The sequence below is a fragment of the Poecilia reticulata genome, chromosome 2 (genome assembly GCF_904066995.2).
Source record: "Poecilia reticulata chromosome 2, P_reticulata-male-v2, whole genome shotgun sequence".
NCBI classification, from domain to species: domain Eukaryota; kingdom Metazoa; phylum Chordata; class Actinopteri; order Cyprinodontiformes; family Poeciliidae; genus Poecilia; species Poecilia reticulata.
Window position 1 is genome coordinate 29,992,080 of NC_088831.1, and position 20,897 is coordinate 30,012,976.

Genomic DNA, 20,897 nt, shown 5'->3' on the forward strand with positions numbered 1-20,897 from the left:
CTTCCGTGGCAGGTCATGCACTAAGTGGTTTATTTTCCCCCTGATATTTAGCTTTCAGGCACAAGTGCTTGTACTTGGTGGTAACCATTGTTCAAATGCTTAATTAAGTTGCTTTCGTAGCTCTTGCCTCGTGGTTCTAATAACGTAAATCAGACAATGTGATGCTTGTAAAAGGTTTGTACGCTTTATTTTGAGAGAACGGTTTTGCTTCGTTGGGAATATTTTTCCTGTTAGGCAAATTTCAGGGCATACTATTCCCCCAAGCGTTCTCTGGCTCGCCACTCTAGGCAGACACCAGTTGACGTTCCTGCCGCGCCATCTTTAGAAAACAGTGAGCTCAACTCTGAATGAAAATACGCTTTTCGTCGCTTGTAAGAACTTCTCGCTGTATGGACTGAAATTTTAGTTTTTCCAGGTTAAGTATTGTTACATTATCTACCTATACTTGTCTGTTTTTCTGAAGTAGTGAAACCGAAAAGCTCCCATGAAGTTGTCAAACCTCTTCTGTGTGCGTGTATGGCTGCTGCAGACATTAGGCGAGTTTTTTTTTTGGCTAATGCTAACAACGGGGCCTACATGGGAGATCGTGTGTCAGTGTGATTCTGCTATGCACTCCGCAGACCTAACCAGTAGATAAACGGAAATTAATGGAATATTCAATCTCTCTATTCAAGTATCCACGAAACTGCTCCAACATTTCTAAAGATCCAAAGCGCTATGTTGCTAAAGCTAACCAGCTAGTCATAAAGAGATGTAGAAACGATTTAATTTCAAATGTTTCAAAAAATTATATCTTAATCCATATGTTACAGCGTAGGCTTTCAGCACTCAATAGTTTTTTTTTTGTTTGTTTGTTTTTTTTGCGAAATTTTAAGGAATTGGCGTGCGTTCTCTCTGCGTTTAATATAAAGAGCTCAGACATAAATTTAAGCTCATCTTGTAATTTCATTTGTTTGGTTCAACTGCAGGTGTTTGGGAGAAACTATGGGGATCAAGGTTCGACCTCGCTGCTTCTTTGACGTCGGGATCAGTAATGTTCTAGGTGAGAGGAATGTAGAAGGTATTTTTTTATTTTTAAATAAACATTAGGTGTTGGAATTACACGATTGTCCTTTTACATGGAAAGATACATCTTCAACCTTTTCCCTTCTCCATTTATTCATATCCTCTGCATCCTCCACCCACACTACATCTAACCTCATGTTTTCTTAATCTCCTGTTTGGTCTTCCTCTCACCCACCTGCCTTGTGGTTCCAAACTCGGTATCCTTTTGTCCATCTTTATCTCCAAAACATCTGAAGGTTGCTGTCTCTCTGATATACTGTCCGATTCTGTCCATCCTTGTCATACAACCTCAAGATCTTTAACTTTGCAACCTCCAGTTCAGCCTCCTGTCTTCTTCCCCATTGGCTCTGATTCTAAACCATACATCATCACTGGTCTCGCTGCTGTCTTGTACAACTCTCCTTTCATTCTTGCCGATACCCTTTCATCACTCCAACCACTTTTCGTCACCCACTCCAACCTGCTTGCACACACTTTTTCACCTATTTTACACACTCTCTGCTGCTCTGGACTGTTGAATTATCATCAGTCCTTGAATGATCAGAAGTCCTTTACTTTTACTTCTGCTCCCTGTAACTTTACTTTTCCACCTACTGTTCATTAGGCTTTATGTTTAATGAGTCCAAAACATGGTTGTTGTTGGTGGATTGACTGGGAGAAAAATCAGATTTTTTTTTTCAATATTTAAAACTTCAAATTATTAAAACTTTACAATTAGTCTTAACTATTTTTATTAAATATGTCTCCCAAAAACAGTGAAAGCTAGGTATTCAATCCTGACTCACTTCTAACTTATTGATTCTTCTCCACAGTTGGCAGAATAGTGGTGGAGTTATTTTCAGACATCTGCCCCAAAACCTGTGAAAACTTCAGATGCCTCTGCACAGGTGAAGACTTCTCCACATTCTTTTTTTTTTCTTCTTCTTTCTACGAATTGATCATCTTCATGTTACAGATCAGTTATGACAATGGACTGTTATTTCATTTAGGCGAGAAAGGCATGGGCAAAGGAACTCAGAAGCCCCTGCACTACAAAGGATGCCTTTTCCATCGCATTGTGAAAGACTTCATGATTCAAGGAGGAGACTTCAGCGAAGGTGAGATATAAAAGGCTGTGAGTTTAATACTTGGTGCAGAATGGTTTGAGCTTCATGTATAATGTCAACATAGACCCATACTGACAGTTTTCTTCCTGTCACTGCACTTTATGTAAAACTGTTAATTTTTACATTAACATGTAAAATAGAATAAATAAAACCAATTCATTATTACTAGAGATGTGCCGATCAGGTTTTTTCCTGCCGATACCAATTCCGATCACCCATGAGGGCCGATCACCGATACCGATCACATAATTATTATTTTTTTTAATCAAAAGCACTACCGGTTAATTATGTGGAAAAAGGAACCATGAATTCACCTTAATTTAGACAACAATTTGTTTTTAATAACTTTTTCCAAGAAAAAAAGGCCATTGTGCAAATTATACTGCTCGATAGCTATACTATCTTTAACAGACTGAAAACATATAAAGGGTCTGAAGAGATTAAATAATGCAAAGAGTCAAAATAAAACCTCTCAACATTGCCAAAAAATTCAAGTATAAAACTTAATATTCAAAGGCAAATACAGGATCCATTACAATAAACAATCCAGAGTTACTGAATGAAAACTTCCTGATAGCATGGCGGCTAGTTGATTACTGCTAGTTCTGATTGGCTGTTTCTGACTGAGCGGAGTAATTATGCAGAACAGGGAGGAGATCGATTATTTTTTCAGAGATTATCTGTCTCGTGAGGACAGCGAAAGTTTTAATACGTATGTAAAATGTATTTTTTTAGGTTAGATGCTGCAGCTTTAAACAGAGGTTCAGTTTGAGAGTCACTACCAGGTGGAGCAGAAGCGGCGCTCCGTCTGTGAAATATTGCTACCTGTAGCGCGTAGCAGCGGTTCAACAGCGAGAGCAGAACCAGCGTCTTACATTGCAGCTCGAAGACTTAAATAATTTTGCGGGTTATTTGTTTAGCTTTCTGACCATCATGCTAATAATCCGGGTGAGTGTTTGTAGCTGTGCGCTGCTTTACCTGCTATCTGATTCTCCATATCTTTTTTACTGCAGTGAGCCTCGATGTAGCCAAACTCCGTCAAGTATGGCAATGATTTGATGCCATATTAGATTCGTTGTGTTGATGCATTTTGACGTGCTTCAATTTTCCGCCGCAACATGCAAACGTCCCCATTCACTCAGTGCGTTATAGTTCCACATCACTTAGGGTTTGTTTCTGCGCGTTTGCGCAGTGTGAAGGAAAGAGGAGACCAGCTTCACAGGCAGGCTGCGAAATGAGATGCAGGTGATCGGTTTGTGTGATCGGCAACAAGAGACCGTGATCACCGATCATACACTTTTTCACGGCAATCGGCCGATTATGATCGGTGGCCGATCGATCGGCACACCTCTAATTATTACCCTGAGTTAATTTGTGGAAACAACTTTGTAAATACACGTGCTTACAAAGACTGGAATAGTATCTAAATTTATTTACGCATACTCCTGGTCTGGAAAAGTATGGAAAAATGTAATTTGGTTCTGGAAATATTTCTTTTTCTCTGTTCTCTACAGAACAATAATAACATCTAGGAATGGGACTTTTAACACGTTGGTGTCGATTGATTAATTAATTACATAGATTTTAGCACATTAACGCAATTAACCCTATTCTTTCTTATTGAGCTCATATGTCTACTTTGTCAATAATTTAGCACCAAGAAGGGATTTTGAATTAAAATTGTTGCTTATTTCAGTGAACATTGGTATACATAAATGGTCTCAGAGAAGAAATAACCAGGGTAAAAATAAGTGGTAAAATATACCTTTATTTCAGAACATAAGAAAAACATATTTTCTAATGAATTGTGAGCAACTAGCATCTGATTGTACTTTATTTTTCTTCACCACAGGAAATGGAAGAGGAGGTGAATCCATCTATGGAGGCTTTTTTGAAGGTAAAGAAGCCACCATCAGAGCTGTGAGATGTTATCAAACGCACTGTTGGCTTCAAGATGGCCGAACAATCCTCTCCTTTCCCCTCTAGACGAAAGCTTTGCTGTTAAACACAACAAAGATTATCTGCTGTCTATGGCCAATCGGGGCAAAGATACAAATGGGTCACAGTTTTTCATGTAAGTGGCTTTTTATTTTTTTATATATATAAATAATGTCAGTTTTATTTTTTGGTAGTACTTATCGAACAAGTTTACACATTCATTGGCGTTTCTCTTCACTGACCGGCTCTGACTCTTCAGAACAACAAAACCCGCACCTCATTTGGATGGGTAAGAAGCACTTGATTTTATTTCTAAACACAAACTGATTGTGCTATCGACATAAAATTTGACTTGGCTCGTCTGTTTTTAGTGTCCATGTGGTTTTTGGCCATGTCATTTCTGGCCAAGAAGTCGTTCAAACAATGGAGAACCAGAAAACGGATCCTAACAGCCGCCCGTACGCTGAAGTGAAAATTCTGAACTGCGGAGAGCTCATCCCGAAATCAAAGGGTTTGTTTGGATCGCTGGGTTTTCATAAAAAACTGGTATAAACGTCCTAAAACTGATTTTGATGGGGTTTTTTGGGGTATTTTTTCTTTTTTTTTTTTCTTTTAAAGGAAAGAAAGCCGATAAAAAGAGAGAGAAAGCCTCGTCCAGCTCCAGCGGTGGCTCATCTGATTCTGAAAGCTCCTCGGATTCTTCCTCGGGTTCAGAAGAATCTGAAAAAGAATCCAAGAAGCGAAAGAAGGAGAAAAAGCTAAAAAAGAAGCAAAAGAAGGAAAAGAAAAAGTACATCATATTTTTGCATGACTTCTGACTTTAATGTTGATTTTAAAAAAGCATTTTCTGAAACAGGATTTTTCTTTTTCTAGGTCTGTTGAGGAAACTGCTGAAGAGAAAGAACAAGAAGACGAGGTGACCTCCACTGTACGGCCTGAAGAAATCCCTCCCATCCCAGAGAACCGGTTCCTCATGAGGAGAAGTCCTCCACCAGCCGAGAATCCAAACAAGGAGGACGAAAAGGACCCGAGGAAAAAAGAGGACAGATCCAGACAGAAGTTAGTGTTCCATAAGCTGAGCAAGAAAGGAAAACCTGAAGTAATGGTACTGTGTTTGCTAGACCATCTTGTTTTTCTTCATTTGCAGCGCTGGCTTATATAATTCTCAGTCACCATATCAGAGGCGATTTCAGGTTACCACTCGATCAGGAAGGAAGATAAAAGGGAGGGGACCGAGGGTAAGATGCGAAGAGCGCAGCTAAAACATTTCTGCTTTCTGTAAAATCATTTCTTTGATTTTAATTATAATGCATCATTATTCAGATTTCCTTGTACTTTTTGTATTATTTTTTTTAACATTTAAATTGTATATACTTGGCTCATAAGCAGTTCCAGTTTAATGACAATAAAAATCTTCATTTTATTTCTCCCAACAGAGGTACCGAACTCCATCACGTTCTCGTTCAAGATCTAGAGATCGATACCGGCGTAGCGAAACTCCTCCACACTGGCGCCAGGAAATGCAGCGTCAGAGGATGAGGGCAGTCACCAGAGAGCGATGGATTAAAGGGGACAAGTAAGAACGGTTCACTTTATGAACAAGTGGAGTTTCACAAAGGTGGTGCAAGGTTGCAGGGACAGCTATAGCTTTTAACGTACTGAATTCCAATTTTAATAAAAGATTTCATCATTAAAAGGTATGTATTTTATGAATTGAAACAAACTAGATACATTTTGTTTATTTGACATGTACAATCAACACATTTTGGCCCTTCATAGGTAAAATTAACAATATTGATGAGCTAAGATCATCTTGGCTATTCAATATTTTCAGACCAATCAGGAATGGACAATATTATTCAGAAATCTTTCTAAAAACTTAAGATATAATTTTGGGTTACATATCAAATTGTTACCTAAGAGTAGTTGTCCATTACCTCACTTATTGTTTTCTATTTGTTTATTACAGAAGTGACTTGATTGATGCTAAAGATGAAGAAGCTAACGCTCCAAAACGAGAGAGAAGGACATCCAACACAAAAGATGAACACACGGCCGAGGGCAAAAAGGAAAAGAAAACTCGGTCTCACAGGTCTAAAAGCAAAGAAGGTAGTACTGCAGAGAAGGATGAGCATCACAGCAAGCACAAAGCGAAGAAAAAAGAAAAGTCTCGCAGTCGCAGTGGAAGCAGAGAAAAGAGTAGAAGGTCAAAAAGCAGAGAGAAGGCCAATAAGCATAAAAGTAGTGACAGAAGAGGGCGCTCAAGGAGCAAAGAAGGACATAAAAAAGAAAAAGACTCAGAGGCAGATCAGAGTAAAGATAGAAGTAAAGGCAAGGAATCTGATACGAAGCATAAAGAAGAGGGTAAAGAAAAGGATCAGGAGAAAACGAAGGCAAAATCAGCAAGCAAGGAAAGATCCAGCAGCAGAAACAGAGACAAAGATAAAGACGAAAAAACGGATAAGGAAAGGGCCAGAAAAAGAAGCAGGAGTAAGGAGAGGGAGAAACGGAGAAGAGGAACATCCAGGGAGAAGGACAGGCGCTCCAGAAGTTCAGACAGGAGTAAGGCCAGAGACAGAGGCAGGCGCTCCAGGAGCCGAAGCCGTAGGAGAGACCGCAGCAGAGATCGATCTTCTCAAAGAAATGACAGAAGCAGGGACTCTACCAATCGGAGGAGGCGACGTAGCAGCAGCAGTAGCAGCAGCAGCAGCTCTGACAGTGATAGAGCAGAAAAAAGGAAGAGCCGAAAAAGTCCCGACTCTTCAAAGAGAAAGAAATCCAGAGACAAGAGAAGCCCGGATAGTACAAAAGGCAAAGATAGAAGAGATCGCAAGAAAAGTCGGTCAAGCTCTAGTTCCAGCTCCGACAGCGACTGATCACTTTGCTTTTAATTAACAAGCTAGTTCCATCTGCAGATAAACATAATTAGTCCTCTGTTCAGATCTCCAGTTTTATATAAACTAGAGCAGACATCAAATAAAGAGGAAGAAACTAACTTAACACCTTCTCAAATGTGTAACTACAAACTGCTGCTTCGTGCGAACTCTAGCTGGACCTGAAAGAGAGTCGTTTTAATCATGGAGCTGGTTAGAGGAATCTGTAAGGCTGGCAGAAACACAATGATCTGGAACTGACGTTTAATGTGAACACAAGAAGCAAGTACCCAATAATATTTTAATCTCACATGACCACAACAGCTCACACAGATTTGATTCATTTTATATTAGTTTTGCAGAAACCTTGCTGTCAGTCTGTTTAGTTAAAAATAAAAACAATATTTTACTGCAACTTCTCTCCATTTTTACTAAGCAAAAGACCTGGAAAAGATTATTATCTTGCATCCTGTTTGATTTATTTAGATGAAATACGTGTTTCTTTTTTTTTTTTCTTTTTTTTTTAACTCTGCCAAACCTTTACTGTAATTCTGTCATCTTTATTTAGAATTTTAAAAAATGTACAATATTCTTTCTTGGAAGAAAATGTGGGAGTTCTGATTAAATTATAAAGCTTGGTTTCTTTGTTTTTTATATACTGTAAGAGTCCAAAACATCACTTCAAATCAAAATGACAATAATAAAAACCTAAACTTGAAGATGTCACCTGGCTGAGACTGTGTCTTGCTGATGACTTTGATGATGAAACTGCTTATCTGCACAATGTTGACCTGCTGAACACTGGTCAGGGAAACTTTAAATATCGAACAAGGAAATGGACAAGTTAACAGTTTGTTGGAGAAATGGACAACATTCAAATACCGATACAAAGGATAAAATCTACTAATGCAAATATTTTCCATATTAGGAAATGGAAAACTAATAAATTCAAGACTAAACATCCCAGATTTAGACTTTTTGCCTAAAATCTTTCCCGATTTTTGTTTGAAAACGGCTCAGTTTGAGACCAAGCAGTATTCAATTATACAATGAAGCAAATGTGCACCCTAAAAGAAGTGAGCCCTGCTGTACCGACGTTTGACCTGTGACGGATAATTGCAAATCAACACACTTTATCTGATTATAGAATAACAACATAATTGATCACTAAAATAATAGTTGCAGCTCTAGTTTTAAGGTGACAAACTCTTAAAAAAAAAAAAAGTGTCACCAGGTGAAGCCCAGTCTCTTCTTCGCCTCGTGAATGTCTCCAGCCTCGTTAAGCTTTCTGATGCTTTCTGTGGTGATGGACACGTATCTGGGCATCTGAGCCCCAGTGCTGTCCTGGACGAGGTAGCTCGGCCTGACGCCGCTGAAAACGGGGCCGTGCCCACCTCCCGCTCCTTCTCTCGTGGCTTTGTAAAGTGGAATCACATTTCTCTTGGCCTCTGCTGCTGACTTGATGATGTGCTGTGAATACTGCTGAAACCTGAGTTCCTCCTCAGCGCTGAGCTTTGCGTTCGTCGCTTCGAACTCTCGTTCCTCCACTCTCATCTGCTGAAGTCTGGCGCTTCTTTCTGCCTGCGTTTAGGAGAGAGCCAGGTTTCACGTTCAGACGTCAACAATCAAAAACGCTGAAGCGGGTAGTGGTGAGAGTTTTTCAGCTGTTACCGTCTGTGCGACATTGAAGTCGTGCAATTTTCTTTGTTCTTCTCTCATTTTCTCGGCCTTCAGTTGTTGCTTCTTGGCGTATATTTCGTCGGCTTCTCTCTTTGCCTGCAGAGCATCTCGGGTTTCCTGCTCTGCAATTTTATCCAAGTGCTCCTTTTCCTTTTTCTGATAAAACAATTTGTATTTAGAAAGTTGCTATAACCGTTGTGTCAAGTATTATGAATGATGCTGCATTACCAAAAGCTCCCTGTGTGCAGCTATCGACTTCAACGTCTCGGACTTCTTCCGCTCCTCCTCCAGCTGCAGCTGCGCCTGTCTTGCATCCCACTCAGCCAGAGCTTTAGCGATCCTCTGCTCCTCGTTTGTAGCCTGCTCCTGCTGCGTGGCTGTCAGCTTGTTCAAAATCCTCTCTCTGCGCTGCTGAACTTCACTGAAGGAAAAAAAAAAAGAAAGACTCAAATGAAAAATCAAAGCAGATGATCTACGAGTGCATCTTTCCACCACACTTTTTCCTTCCACTCAACTTTCCATTAGAAATTATTTTGGTATCAGTAATTTTCTACTGCACAACTACTCAAGCAGTCTTCCACATGATTATGTAGCCCATCTGATGGCTGTTACGTATTACTGGTCATATGTTGTCATTGGATGCAAAATCACTTAAATTGATCAAAATAAAGACTTGAAACGGATCACACTCTGCAATGAATACGTGGGTTCAACTATTTAAATCGAATAGCAAAAATATGTAAACGTTTCAGTAATAAATAAATCCAACTGTATCTAATGTTTTGCAGGACCTAAATAGCTCTTTCTCTCTTTGTTTCCGTAGCTTTGTCATTTGTTCCTTGGTTGAAATGAAGAGCTTCATCTGCTCCTGTTCAGCCTTCTGCTTTTGCGCCTCTTGCTCTTTTCTTAGTGCCCTGTTATTGAGATGATCCTGAGGGACACAAAACGTACACATAAACAGACTGTAAAATCTGGACGCAAAGAATGAATAGTCTTGTCTTTTATGATCGACCATGTGAGCGTTCATGAGGTTCCTCTTCTGGTCTGCTTGCCGCTCCGACTCCATTCTTTGCTCCCTCTGATGACGCTCTTGAAGTTGCTGGATTTCCTCAGCGTCCTTCTTGATTTCCAGCTTCTGTTGCTCCCGTGCAAACTCATTGGCCTTTATCCTAAAAATGATACATATTTCTGATTTTTATTTTTTATTTTTCAATACTAAGATGTCCAACTAAACATGAGGGGAAGTGGTGCGGCTGCAGGGATGGATTTGGTCTTACTGGTTCTTCAGGTCTTCTGCTACTGTCTGTCTCTCAAGCTTCTTTTGCACAGCCTTTTCCTGCTCTTTCCTCAGGGCTTCTCCGTTTCTGGTTGTCATTATTTCCAGGAACTTTTTATCCATGTCTTTAGCGGCACTTTTCATCCTTTGCTTGAGCTCTGTCTGAGCCTCCCTCTCCTTCAGCACCTCTGTGTGCAGGAGTGCGCGCTGTGGAGGTAGCAACATTGAGTTTGTCACAGATCTAATTAGATGTAATATCTACGGTGCTGAACTGTGATGCTCGCACTGACGTTTAATCCTTTCACCCGGTCGTTTTGATAATACAGCTGAGTTCTGGCTTTGGTCAAGGCCTCTTTTTGCTCTTCTTCCCTGTATCTGGCTTCCTCTGCAGCCATTTCTTTCCTCTTTTCCTCCTCCATCTCCTCTCGGATCTTCTTAGCCTCCAGCCTTTTCTGCCTTTTACCCTGAAAACAAATGCAGATGTACAGTTTAATTCACATTTCATGTTTAGATCTTTAAGAAACAGCAACACCCATGTCAGATTTGTACACTGAGTCTTACAGCAATGGTATCAGGCCACAGCTTAACAACTTCCTTTGACTGCAGGTGCAGGGCTTCCCTGTGTTTGGCTGCCTCTCTAAGACGCTCCTTTTCTTTATCGACCCCATTCATTTCATCTTGAATCCTGTGCCAGCCAGTTTTCCTTAGGATGGTGATTTGTCTGAGATCTGGAGGCTGGAATACTTTGTCTTTCTTTCCTGGTTGAAAAAGTGCAAATAATGACAGAAAAAAAAAGAAAAACAGAGCCAGTTTCTAACATTTTATTAGTAATTTTCATCTTTTGTCTTTTACTGCAAAACAGTTTTAAGTCAGATCATGGATAGTGGAACAACTCAGGTTTCTACTCTGAGTGTTTGCACTTTGCCATGGTAACCCCCTTTGTTTGCTTTTCTAAACCCTCTACTCCAAGGGGCAAATTGACCCAGAATGTAATGTACTAGACAAAGGGCTGCAAATATAAAAACACAACGCATCATGCCGAATACAGGGCTTTGTAAAAACCCCTTGAAACTTTTCACATTTTGTAACATTACAACCAAAAACCTTGATGTTTTCTATTGGCATTTTATGTGATTGTCTGTAAAGTTTGAAGAAAACAAATGCCTTTCAAAGCCCCCAGAATGCTGGACAATTATTGAACACATTATTGGACGTATTTTCTGTTGACGTTGATCATGTGCGGTCATGATTACAGGGTCGTCGTCCTGCTGGAAGGTGGACCTCGGCACCAGTCTCAAGGTCTTTTCCCGTCTCTAACAAGGCTTCTTACAGGACTCACCTGTAATTTACTTTTCCATGCACTTTGACCAGTGGACCACTGATAGAAGGCATCGCTGCTTCTCTGATTAATGCTCTCCTTGCCTAGTTCTGTCTGTCATACTCTATGCATTTTCAGATGAATGGTGACAAAGTGAGAGGTTTTAAGTATGGAATATTACTTTATAACCTAACCCTGAGGTGTATAACTAGTAGTAGCTGTTCTGCCCTTCTGAACTGTGTATTTCTGCAATTCCTGCAGTGTAATCATGGTCCTTTCTTTGCTTAATGCTTACCTTGTCCATCAGCAAATGATGGAAATGATGCAAATGATGGGTCGATTGACATGATGAATTGTTGTTTTTCAACCTAACTCATCAGTTTTAAACCTCTCTAAAACTTTATCCAGTCTGGTATGTCCCTTGGTCTTCATGATGAACTTAATATACAAAATTACTCCAAAAAGCCTCTGAAACCATCACAAAACAACTGTATTTACTTTGAGATCACAGTACAATATAGAAGGGTGTCTGATTAAAAGGTGGTGAATAGAAATACCGAATTTGACTTGTAAAAAAATCTTCAAAACCATAATTCTCAGGTTTTGTTGTCTGCTATAAAAAAAAACAAAAACAAAATCCAAATCAAATGTATTGGAACATGTGATGTAATGTGCAGAAAAACTGAAAAGTTAGTATTGTTCAAAGGCACTGTAGAAAATAAATGCAGTTGTACTACTTTAGCAAACAAATTGGTAAATAAATAAACTGTTCTAGTGTACCCTTAGAAGTCTAATAACTGCAAACATTTACAGAATAACAAATCAGGATTTCATTAAAAATAGAAGATTTTAGGTTTCCCTTTGCTGAGACACATAACTGCAACGTAAATAAGACTTAGCTCACTAGATTTGGGTAACATAATGTCTATTGAGACATAACATTTCACCATATAACAGCTCAACACCAATTAAACTTGAAACCATGGATATTTTATTTAATTCTCACCGCTTTTACTGAATGGTCTCCGACTCCCATCGCACGGAGCCATTGACGCCATATCTAGTTGCTGTAGTCGGTTTAAACTTCGTTAAATCATAAATCCCAAACTGAAATGTTAAGGATTACTTTCGCGTTACAAATAACCGACACTAAAGACCATCGCCGAATGGGTATAAATTCAGCTATGTCCTTACTAACAACCAATCGCAAAGATCGTCCCAACCTAAACAACCAATCAAAAGCTGTTCACGGTGAAACTTAATATTCGGGTGACCCTTCGACACGGCTTGTGTTGAACTGTATCTAGGCAACCGAAGAACCAATCACAGTCCGCAGAAGTGTGACGGCTAAAAACGCCATACGTTTTATAATTAAACACTAAAGCCATTAAAACATCCACATAATTAACGTGCTATTATTTTTGCAATAAATATTTAAGTAAACATTTTTGATCATTTCTTGCATAACATGCTTTGAACTACATGGTTAACATTTTCAGTTTGTTTACAGGGAGCACTGTAGCCCAACAGGTCATCTCAATTCAGTTTACTGGACATTTCCATTGATATCAAATCCAAATCAGTTAAGCTAAGTTTCAAATGACCAGTTTTGGTTTGAAAGCTTGACCCAAACTTTATTAATATTGATAGATAATACTAATACTAATCCCAGTAGTAAACTTGGATCATTAAATAGTGGATGTCTTGGCTGTACTCACTTCAGATAATCACATAAACCCTGACTATCTTAGCAACAAATGCTGTAATATATGTTATTCAACAATCTTTGATTAAAAGTATTTGCCTTCTCACTGTTCCAACTTGATTATTTACAGTTTTTACAGCGGACTCTTTTTTGTTAGTTTTTTTTTTTGTTTGTTTCTTTTTACAGATCTTTAAGCATTAGCCATTTTCAAACCTTTTCTGAGTGTAAGCCCCTGCACTGTGGATGGTGGCTGTCTTTACGTTAACAGTCATGCAATAATAATCTTTCAAGGGGTATTGTCCATTATTTCTGAGTATGACATATTAAAATACGTTGAGTCAATGTGAGTCAATGTTACAAAAAATTAAAGTTAAGCGTTTCTGTATTTTTGTTCCTGCTTTTTGAACTAACTGTTGAAAATTTTACCACCATCGCAAAAGCCTTCGTTGACATTACCTATCAAAGTACTTGTCAGCTTTTCTCTGTTTATTGACAAAAAAAAAAGAAGGCAGTTCACACCAGATGACTAACATTATCAGTTGCAGTTCAAACAGAGACAGATGGGCATAGAACACTAAAAGGATAAGGGAGCTGTCATGTGCTGCCTAATGAGTCAGGCGACAGACATCATCTATTGAATTAAGACTCCTGTGACCTAACTCACAGTTCATTTAAGATAAACAAATAAAAAAAAATGGAATAGTCAGTCTCTCAATAGTCTCTCTTGTTATTAAAGTAACAGTGTTGGAGATTTTAATGAGCTGTTCTGGGTATGCAAATGACCTGGAAAAATAAGGCAAGATTTTATGATTTTATGTATTTTATGAATTTTTTTCAAGTAAAACTGTACTACGATCCACACCAGTAAATTTAAAACAATACTACGATCCACACCAGTAAATTTAAAACAAAGTTTTTCTGTAAACCAATAGAGATTTTTGAGTGACCTAGTAAAAGTCAATGACTTCAAACAAGGTATCCAGTTCTTCAACCCTCAAAGTGAGTCAAATTATTTGAGACTTTTAAACATTTAAGACAAAAAAATGTATAGGGGAACATGAATTAAAGTGAAGGCAAAATGTTGGTCAAAATTCAGATCTGAAAAAAAAAATTTTTTAGCTACATATATGCGCAATTGTATTTTTGGAATATTTTTCAAACTGTTTTCTGTCCGAATATTTACTGTTTGTGTGATCCTTATGGCTCGAGTTTTATAAAACTTGATTAATATGATGGGAATGCAGTTCAATTAAATCTATACGCAATGTTCTTGCAATGAAAGCACAATCTTCATTGAGTGGGATTTTTCTGAACTGGTTTCCAGTGTGCACGTGGGGTTACGTCAGAACAGGAGATGCACGAGAGGCGGGACCAAGTTAAAAAGGGGGGCGGGGGGTGGGGGGTGGTTCGTGGGAAATCAGTGAGAGCCATTCAGAACTCCAAATAAGAAGCAGGGAGCAGAACTCCCCCCAGTGCCCATCATTTCACTACCACATCCAGCAGTGGCCCCTCGGCGACCAGCAGGCAGAGAGAAAAAAAAAAAAAACCCTCCAAAGATGGCTCCGATCTGCATCAAAACTGTGCTAATCAGTGAAAGCGTTGACCCTCGCTGCAGGGCGATCTTGGAGGAAAACGGCATCCGTGTCACTGAAAAGCAGAATATGAAAAAGGAGGAATTAATCGCAGAGATCAAGGTTGGTGTTGCCATCGTGTAGTTTCCTTGCTCGGTGTTTCAAGAAGCGTAATCCTGCTGCCTGTTTGCGGAGGAAAAGTTGCATCAGCTGAAAACGTGCTGCACTTTTCTTGGGAAAAACACACACACACACACACACACACACACACACACACACACACACACACACACACACACACCCAAATAAACAAAACAAAGCGGAGATAATCTGTTTTAATAATTAACTGGGATGTATCGCTGGCAAACGCTTTTTTAATACCATATCGAAATGTGCAAAGTGGCTTCAGCTTTGTTCCGGCCATTGTGAATCTGATGCAACTCATCCCTGAGTTCCCATCACTCCCACATGCTACAGTGGCACTTGTTATCAGATCCACGTCGAGACGAACGGAACGTGCACGGGCATTTACTCCAAGTGTTAAAAGAACATTTAAAGTGGATTAATGCCCCAGTAGTGAACTTTCCTCTTTAAACCTGAATGCACTGCAGTGTTCAGGCCCGGGACACTTATAATCTATTAGATCCTTGGGTCAAGTGTTGGCTATGAACACCATTAAGCCACCCTCTCTATTAGTATCGATATTTATCAAGTTGATTGGTAAAATTTTTACTGTTATTTATGGATAAAAAAAACCATTTATTGTAAAGCTTTCTATTGGGATTATTTAATTTATAATTTGAATTGAGTTGATTAGTGTTTACACTACTGTTAAAAAAGTAGCTTTTTGTTTACAGTTGCAGGTCACAGTGTCAACATTTTGTATTGATACGGTAAATATGAACTTGCACAGATTATTTTTAAGTAATATCCACCCTCAATACTTTAGTTGAATGTAAAAAAATTACTTTATAATTTTTGGTTTGATAAAACGTCTGTAATAGCAATTGATTTACCTGAAAAAAGGGGGAAATAAATGTCTTAACTAATCTTTTGAAGTACCTATATAACAAAGCACCACCTTTTGGCCTAAATTTTTCCTTGCATATAAATTTTAAATTTATTATAGTCAACAGTGCTGATATATTATGCATTCTTTGTGGAATTAGCTTGAAACTCCATGTGCATGATTTAGTCTATTTATATGACTGCCAACATAAATTCAGCAATAACTCTGTGCTTTGCTTTACACTTCAGGACTACGATGGCCTTGTCGTTAGATCTGCGACCAAGGTGACAGCGGACGTTATAAATGCTGCAGATAATCTCAAAATTATTGGGAGAGCTGGGACCGGTGTGGACAATGTGGATGTTGATGCTGCCACCAAAAAGGGCATTATTGTCATGAAGTAAGTGTGCAGCTTAAGGCAAATGTTCTGTGTGCTGTGCCATGCAGTTTAACCCACCGTCCATTTTATTTCATTTTCAGCACACCAAGTGGCAACACCATCAGTGCCGCCGAGCTGACCTGTGCCCTGCTGATGAGCCTCTCAAGGCAAGAGGTTTTTATAAAAAATAAATGTACATTAGTAGCCTAATATCTATTCATCTGTCTAATATCATTTCTATGGTCTCTAGAAATGTGCCTCAAGCTACGATGTCGATGAAACAAGGCAACTGGGATCGCAAAAAGGTACGTGGAAATTTCCATCTGCGACAAGTTTAGATTTGGCACGTTCGGCAGCGGGAGGTCGACAGGCGGATTGGGGCAGCGTCTGCCGTGAAGCGGGCGTTGTACCGGTCCGTCGTGGTGAAAAGAGAGCTGAGTCTAAAAGCGAAGCTCTCGATTTACCGGTCGATCTACGTTCCCACCCTCTATGGTCATGAGCTTTGGGTAATGACCGAAAGGACGAGATCACAGATACAAGCGGCCGAAATGGGCACAAATGAGAAGATCAGGGTGGCTGGGCTCTCCCTTAGAGATAGGGTGAGAACCTCGGTCATCCGGGAGGGACTCAGAGTAGAGCCGCTGCTCCTCCACGTCGAGAGGAGCCAGTTGAGGTGGCTCGGGCATCTGGTAAGGATGCCTCCTGGATGCCTCCCTGGTGAGGTGTTCCGGGCACGTCCCACTGGGAGGAGGCCTCGGGGAAGACCCAGGACACGCTGGAGGGACTATGTCTCTCGGCTAACCTGGGACCGCCTTGGGGTTTCCCCTGAGGAGCTGGAAGAAGTGGCTGGGGAGAGGGAAGTCTGGGCCTCCCTTCTGAAGCTGCTGCCCCCGCGACCCGACCCCGGATAAGCGGAAGAAAATGGATGGATGGATGGATGGATGGATGGATGGATGAATGGACGTTCGGCAGTTTAAGTTGCGTGGCTGGCTCCATTGTTCATTCAGTTGTCGGTAATCAAATGCGACAGCTGGTTCTGCTCTGTTCATATTTAGGGTCTCTGTCTTCACTTCTACAGTTCATGGGAGCAGAGCTGTACGGCAAAGTGCTCGGGATTGTCGGGCTGGGACGAATAGGAAAGGAGGTTGCCACAAGAATGCAAGCATTTGGCATGAGGGTGAGTCAAGACAGTCAAACATGATGAGACTTGTGGAACTAGAACACTTATACAAATATTACAAAGCTTGTTTTTTTTTTTGCTTCACACTAGACGATCGGCTATGATCCGATCACTCCGCCTGAGGTGTCGGCGAGCTGGGGGGTGGAGCAGATGTCTCTGGAGAAGCTCTGGCCACAGTGTGACTACATCACTGTCCACACTCCTCTGATGCCCTCCACAGTTGGTGAGCTTCACTGTCCTCATATAGGATGACGTATACAACAACAATATGCAGACTAATGCCATGTTGTGTTCTATTTTTAAGGTCTGCTCAACGATGAAACATTTGCAAAGTGCAAGACAGGAGTGAAGGTTGTGAACTGTGCAAGAGGAGGTATCATCGATGAAGAGGCTCTTCTCAGAGCTTTGGAGTCTGGACAGTGTGGAGGAGCTGGACTCGATGTTTTTATTGAGGTGAAATCTAAGCCACTTATGTCTCTCTGGAATCGACAAAGTTTCTCTGTAGTTTCTGAAGCAATTTTTTTTATACTAGAGATGCTTAGAGCAGTGGTTCTTAACCTTTTTTGAGGTACCGAACCCCACAGTTTCATATGCGCATTCACCAAACCCTTCTTATCCCCCCCCCCCATCCCATCCCGGCCGACACACAAAATACTTTGCGGTATTCTGATGTGGTAATGTAATTATATTAGCTGTGTAACCACCCCCATGCCACTAGAGGCAGTAGCAACCCCGAAAAGATGTGACTAAGGAGCAGATTTAGACTATAGAATTTGAAATGATAGACTAAAATTATCTGTATGCTGTTAATGAAGTAAAAAATTAGTATCAGAAAGTCAACATTTTAAGAAAGTGTAGTTTTAAAATTGGCTGAAAACTCTGATTTGGTTCTTATTGTTCTGTGGTGGTTGGCTGCAGGAGCCGCCTAAGAACCGTTCTCTGGTGAACCATCCCAATGTCATCAGCTGCCCTCACCTTGGAGCCAGCACCAAGGAGGCTCAGGCCCGCTGTGGCGAGGATATCGCCCTGCAGATTGTGGACATGGTGAACTGCAAGAACCTGGTCGGAGCAGTAAGCGCCACTTGAATGTCCTATGTTTTAAAAAAAATTTCAATTAACTTTTTTTTTTAAAGCATAACTAAAATGTGTTTGCCTACAAAAGCAAGGTGGACTGCAGTGCATCGCTTTGGCTAAATGATTCATATACTGTTAAGCTAAATAATATTCATGCATTTGTTAAATTTAGGACAGTCGTTTTACCTTTCCAAACAAGCTTCCTCTTTGTTCTGTCGGGTGTGTGGAAGTTCCTATCCTAATACACTGACGTACCCCAGAAGTGAAACATTTAGCATCTGAGTATCGACTGACACATTTCCCCTTTCTAGGCTTGAACCCAGATGCAACTGGTAAACAACCTTCAGGAAACGCTCCTGAATTTGATCAATCTTACAATAATGATCCCATGCAAGTATAAAACAAAAAAATAATAATTCGTTTTCTTTTAAAACGGTACATTTTTGTCCTTTTTGTGCAGGTAAATGCTCAGGTTTTAGCCGGCACGTTCTCCCAGGAGTCTCAGCAGCTGATCAGACTCGGAGAAGCTGTCGGAGCGGTGCTTCACTCCTGCAATGCCTCTAGGAAACCGTTCAGTCATGCTCACATCATCACTCAAGGTCAAATTACTAACTGGTCTAGCCTGTTTTCACAGTGATCTTAAAAGACGAACTAATTCCTGAAAGTGTAAACTTGCAAAAGGCTTTTTTTTTTACCTCCCTCTAGTGGTCTAACCATGAAACAAGACAGTGTTTGATACATAAAGGACATAATTGTCTCATACTTACACTTGGGTAGAGATCTGGTGAAAGGCATTCCTTGCTTTCAAGTTCTCCTAACATCATAAACTGTTATCTGAAAATCAGGGTCAGGGGACTCCATGAAATCCTGTGGGGGGTATTTTACCTCAGCTGTACTTGTGGGACTTCTGAATCATGAACCTGGATGTAGTGCTAATCTCATCAACGTCCAGAGCCTCGCCAAGGAGAGTGGAATAGCGGTAGGAAATTAACTTATGATAATAAATCCCACATGGCAAATACTGAAATACTTTTCAATTCATACAGCTTGTACTTTCAGGTGAATCAGAGCCACTGTGCTTCTGAGGAGGCAGGAGTATGTAAGGTGGAGGCCGTGGCGGACGGGCGCAGCTACAAAGCGAGCGGATCGGTTCAAGGAGGCGTTCCCATCCTGCTGGAGCTGAGCGGCAGCGTCTTCAGGCAGCCCGTCTCTCTGACTGGAAATCTGCTGTTTCTCCAGGCCTCTGCCGACCCGCAGCTGCTGCCCTCTGTGGCTGGTAAGAAGACAGGCTGAGTCAAAATTCACTTTAAAAGTGGCATGGTTACTTATGCAGAGTTGTGTGCTGGAAGAGGTGTTGCTTTGTAGGTTACTCTTACTATTAAATGTGCGGTAAAGACATAAATCTGCCCGGTTACGCAGTGAAAACCGTCTAAAATCGGTTTAAATGTTACCAAACAAGTTTCAGTTCAATCAAAATTTATCAGTCATCATTGTCCTACTTTTTTTTGCATTGTCTGTTGACCGATCTAAAAAATTAAACCACCAATTTTTTAGGCTTTAGGGTTTTTGATGGTTTTTCAAACATTTCGTTGGACTCTGCTCTTTCACAGATTTTGACAGTGTCAGGAATGCGAGTGCGTACTAAATTAAAAATTAGGAAAAGTGGATCAGTGGGGGGCAAACTAGGAAATGGCCAGGTTAGGAACAAGCAGCAGCTGAATACCACCTGAGCATCAATTTAGGGGAGTTTTGAAAGATTCAATTTTATGTTTATTTTATCTTGTAGCAAAAACATCTACTCATTCTTAGAAATTTGAACCTTTTTCTGCCTGTTCATTAGAAACAAAAGTAGCATTGAAATCAAGGATTGTTGAGCTCAAAATTATTCATACCCCTAAAGGATTTAGACTTAAAGTAATCTTTTAACATTGGCCAACCTGTTTCTTCTGACTGGAAAAGGATATAATTGTGTCAAGATAAATACTACAGTGTGCAATGGCAGTACCTATAAAAATTATTTCTACAAATTAACAATTAAACAAAAAATATTTAACATAAACCAAGTGACTGGATAAATATTCATGTGGATGCACCGATGGCTGCAATCACAGCATTAGTCGTCTGTGTGGATTGCACTTCTTCACTCCAAAATGAGAGAAGTTTTGGGAGCAAGTGTTGTTAAGATCAGTACGAAACTCCAAGCTGTTTTCTCTCCCTCTGTTTTCATCACATTTAATTAGGATTGAAGATCGCAATTATGATTTCTAAATTGCAGTGTTCTTTGGTCCTTAAATTCACACCCACGTTTGCTTTCCAATTGTTCTGTTTAGGAGCGTTGGCCTCGGAGGGAGTGCGGATCGAGTCTTTCAGCGCTCCTGTGGACCACACTGGGGACGTGTGGTATTGCGTTGGGCTGTCTTCCCTCCTGCAAGATCTCAACGTCTTGAAGCCTTTGGTTAAGAATGTAGCACAGCTCAGTATTTAAACAAAAACTGTGCCAGAATAACATTTAGTCTGTGAAGAACCCCAGCCTTCTCAAGAGGGCTGAATATAAATAACCTTTCTTTGTTTGTGTTTACAGCTAGCGGCTTGTTTAGTGGTTGCACGCGTTAACCTTTAAAATTATTTTTATAACATTCCAGTGTTTTTGTTTATTGAATTTGTTGAAGTAAAACCCAAATAAAACGTCTGGCATGAAGTGTTGACTCTGATGATTTACTGGG

The 20,897-nt window shown here is 40.2% G+C and overlaps 3 protein-coding genes across 5 annotated transcripts; 2 read left to right on the plus strand and 1 right to left on the minus strand.

Moving 5' to 3' along the window:
- Nucleotides 1-53: 53 nt before the first annotated feature.
- ppig (peptidylprolyl isomerase G (cyclophilin G)) lies at nt 54-7,708 on the plus strand. Of its 2 annotated transcripts, none has more exons than XM_081603142.1 (13): nt 54-174; nt 969-1,042; nt 1,878-1,952; nt 2,055-2,162; nt 4,024-4,068; nt 4,158-4,245; nt 4,369-4,398; nt 4,481-4,620; nt 4,728-4,899; nt 4,983-5,168; nt 5,257-5,347; nt 5,546-5,685; nt 6,079-7,708. In XM_081603142.1, the coding sequence occupies exons 2-13, from the start codon at nt 985-987 to the stop codon at nt 6,983-6,985; spliced, it is 2,040 nt and encodes a 679-aa protein (XP_081459268.1). In that variant the 5' UTR covers nt 54-174; nt 969-984; the 3' UTR covers nt 6,986-7,708. The 2 variants fall into 2 exon arrangements, with proteins under 2 accessions (XP_081459268.1, XP_081459260.1); XM_081603134.1 differs by lacking the exon at nt 54-174 and adding an exon at nt 230-415.
- Nucleotides 7,266-12,583, minus strand: cfap210 (cilia and flagella associated protein 210). 2 transcript variants are annotated; one of them, XM_008399798.3, is made up of 9 exons: nt 12,263-12,541; nt 10,500-10,696; nt 10,229-10,402; nt 9,940-10,145; nt 9,675-9,831; nt 9,454-9,593; nt 8,891-9,083; nt 8,654-8,818; nt 7,266-8,563 (listed from the first exon to the last, which is right to left on the minus strand). In XM_008399798.3, the coding sequence occupies exons 1-9, from the start codon at nt 12,312-12,314 to the stop codon at nt 8,210-8,212; spliced, it is 1,638 nt and encodes a 545-aa protein (XP_008398020.2). In that variant the 5' UTR covers nt 12,315-12,541; the 3' UTR covers nt 7,266-8,209. The 2 variants fall into 2 exon arrangements, with proteins under 2 accessions (XP_008398020.2, XP_017166204.2); XM_017310715.2 differs by having other exon boundaries at nt 9,454-9,831; nt 12,263-12,583.
- A 1,783-nt stretch (nt 12,584-14,366) lies between these two features.
- On the plus strand, nt 14,367-20,872 carry phgdh (phosphoglycerate dehydrogenase). Its single transcript, XM_008399707.3, has 12 exons — nt 14,367-14,655; nt 15,790-15,941; nt 16,022-16,087; nt 16,171-16,225; nt 16,999-17,097; nt 17,191-17,323; nt 17,405-17,553; nt 18,019-18,171; nt 18,635-18,773; nt 19,020-19,153; nt 19,234-19,450; nt 20,505-20,872. The coding sequence occupies exons 1-12, from the start codon at nt 14,518-14,520 to the stop codon at nt 20,657-20,659; spliced, it is 1,590 nt and encodes a 529-aa protein (XP_008397929.1). The 5' UTR covers nt 14,367-14,517; the 3' UTR covers nt 20,660-20,872.
- The last annotated feature ends 25 nt before the right edge of the window (nt 20,873-20,897 follow it).

Excerpts from the sequence above, each read along its gene's own strand:
- ppig (XM_081603142.1), top strand. The coding sequence starts at position 985 with ATGGGGATCAAGGTTCGACCTCGCTGCTTCTTTGACGTCGGGATCAGT. Across the intron at positions 2,163-4,023 it reads AGGAGGAGACTTCAGCGAAG|GAAATGGAAGAGGAGGTGAA; the intron begins GTGAGATATAAA and ends TCTTCACCACAG. Across the intron at positions 5,169-5,256 it reads GAGGACAGATCCAGACAGAA|CGCTGGCTTATATAATTCTC; the intron begins GTTAGTGTTCCA and ends CTTCATTTGCAG.
- cfap210 (XM_017310715.2), bottom strand. The coding sequence starts at position 12,314 with ATGGCGTCAATGGCTCCGTGCGATGGGAGTCGGAGACCATTCAGTAAA. Across the intron at positions 9,084-9,453 it reads AGAGAGAAAGAGCTATTTAG|TGAAGTTCAGCAGCGCAGAG; the intron begins GTCCTGCAAAAC and ends TTTTTCCTTCAG. Across the intron at positions 8,564-8,653 it reads ACTTCAATGTCGCACAGACG|GCAGAAAGAAGCGCCAGACT; the intron begins GTAACAGCTGAA and ends TCCTAAACGCAG.
- phgdh (XM_008399707.3), top strand. The coding sequence starts at position 14,518 with ATGGCTCCGATCTGCATCAAAACTGTGCTAATCAGTGAAAGCGTTGAC. Across the intron at positions 14,656-15,789 it reads AATTAATCGCAGAGATCAAG|GACTACGATGGCCTTGTCGT; the intron begins GTTGGTGTTGCC and ends TTTACACTTCAG. Across the intron at positions 17,324-17,404 it reads TCTGATGCCCTCCACAGTTG|GTCTGCTCAACGATGAAACA; the intron begins GTGAGCTTCACT and ends TCTATTTTTAAG.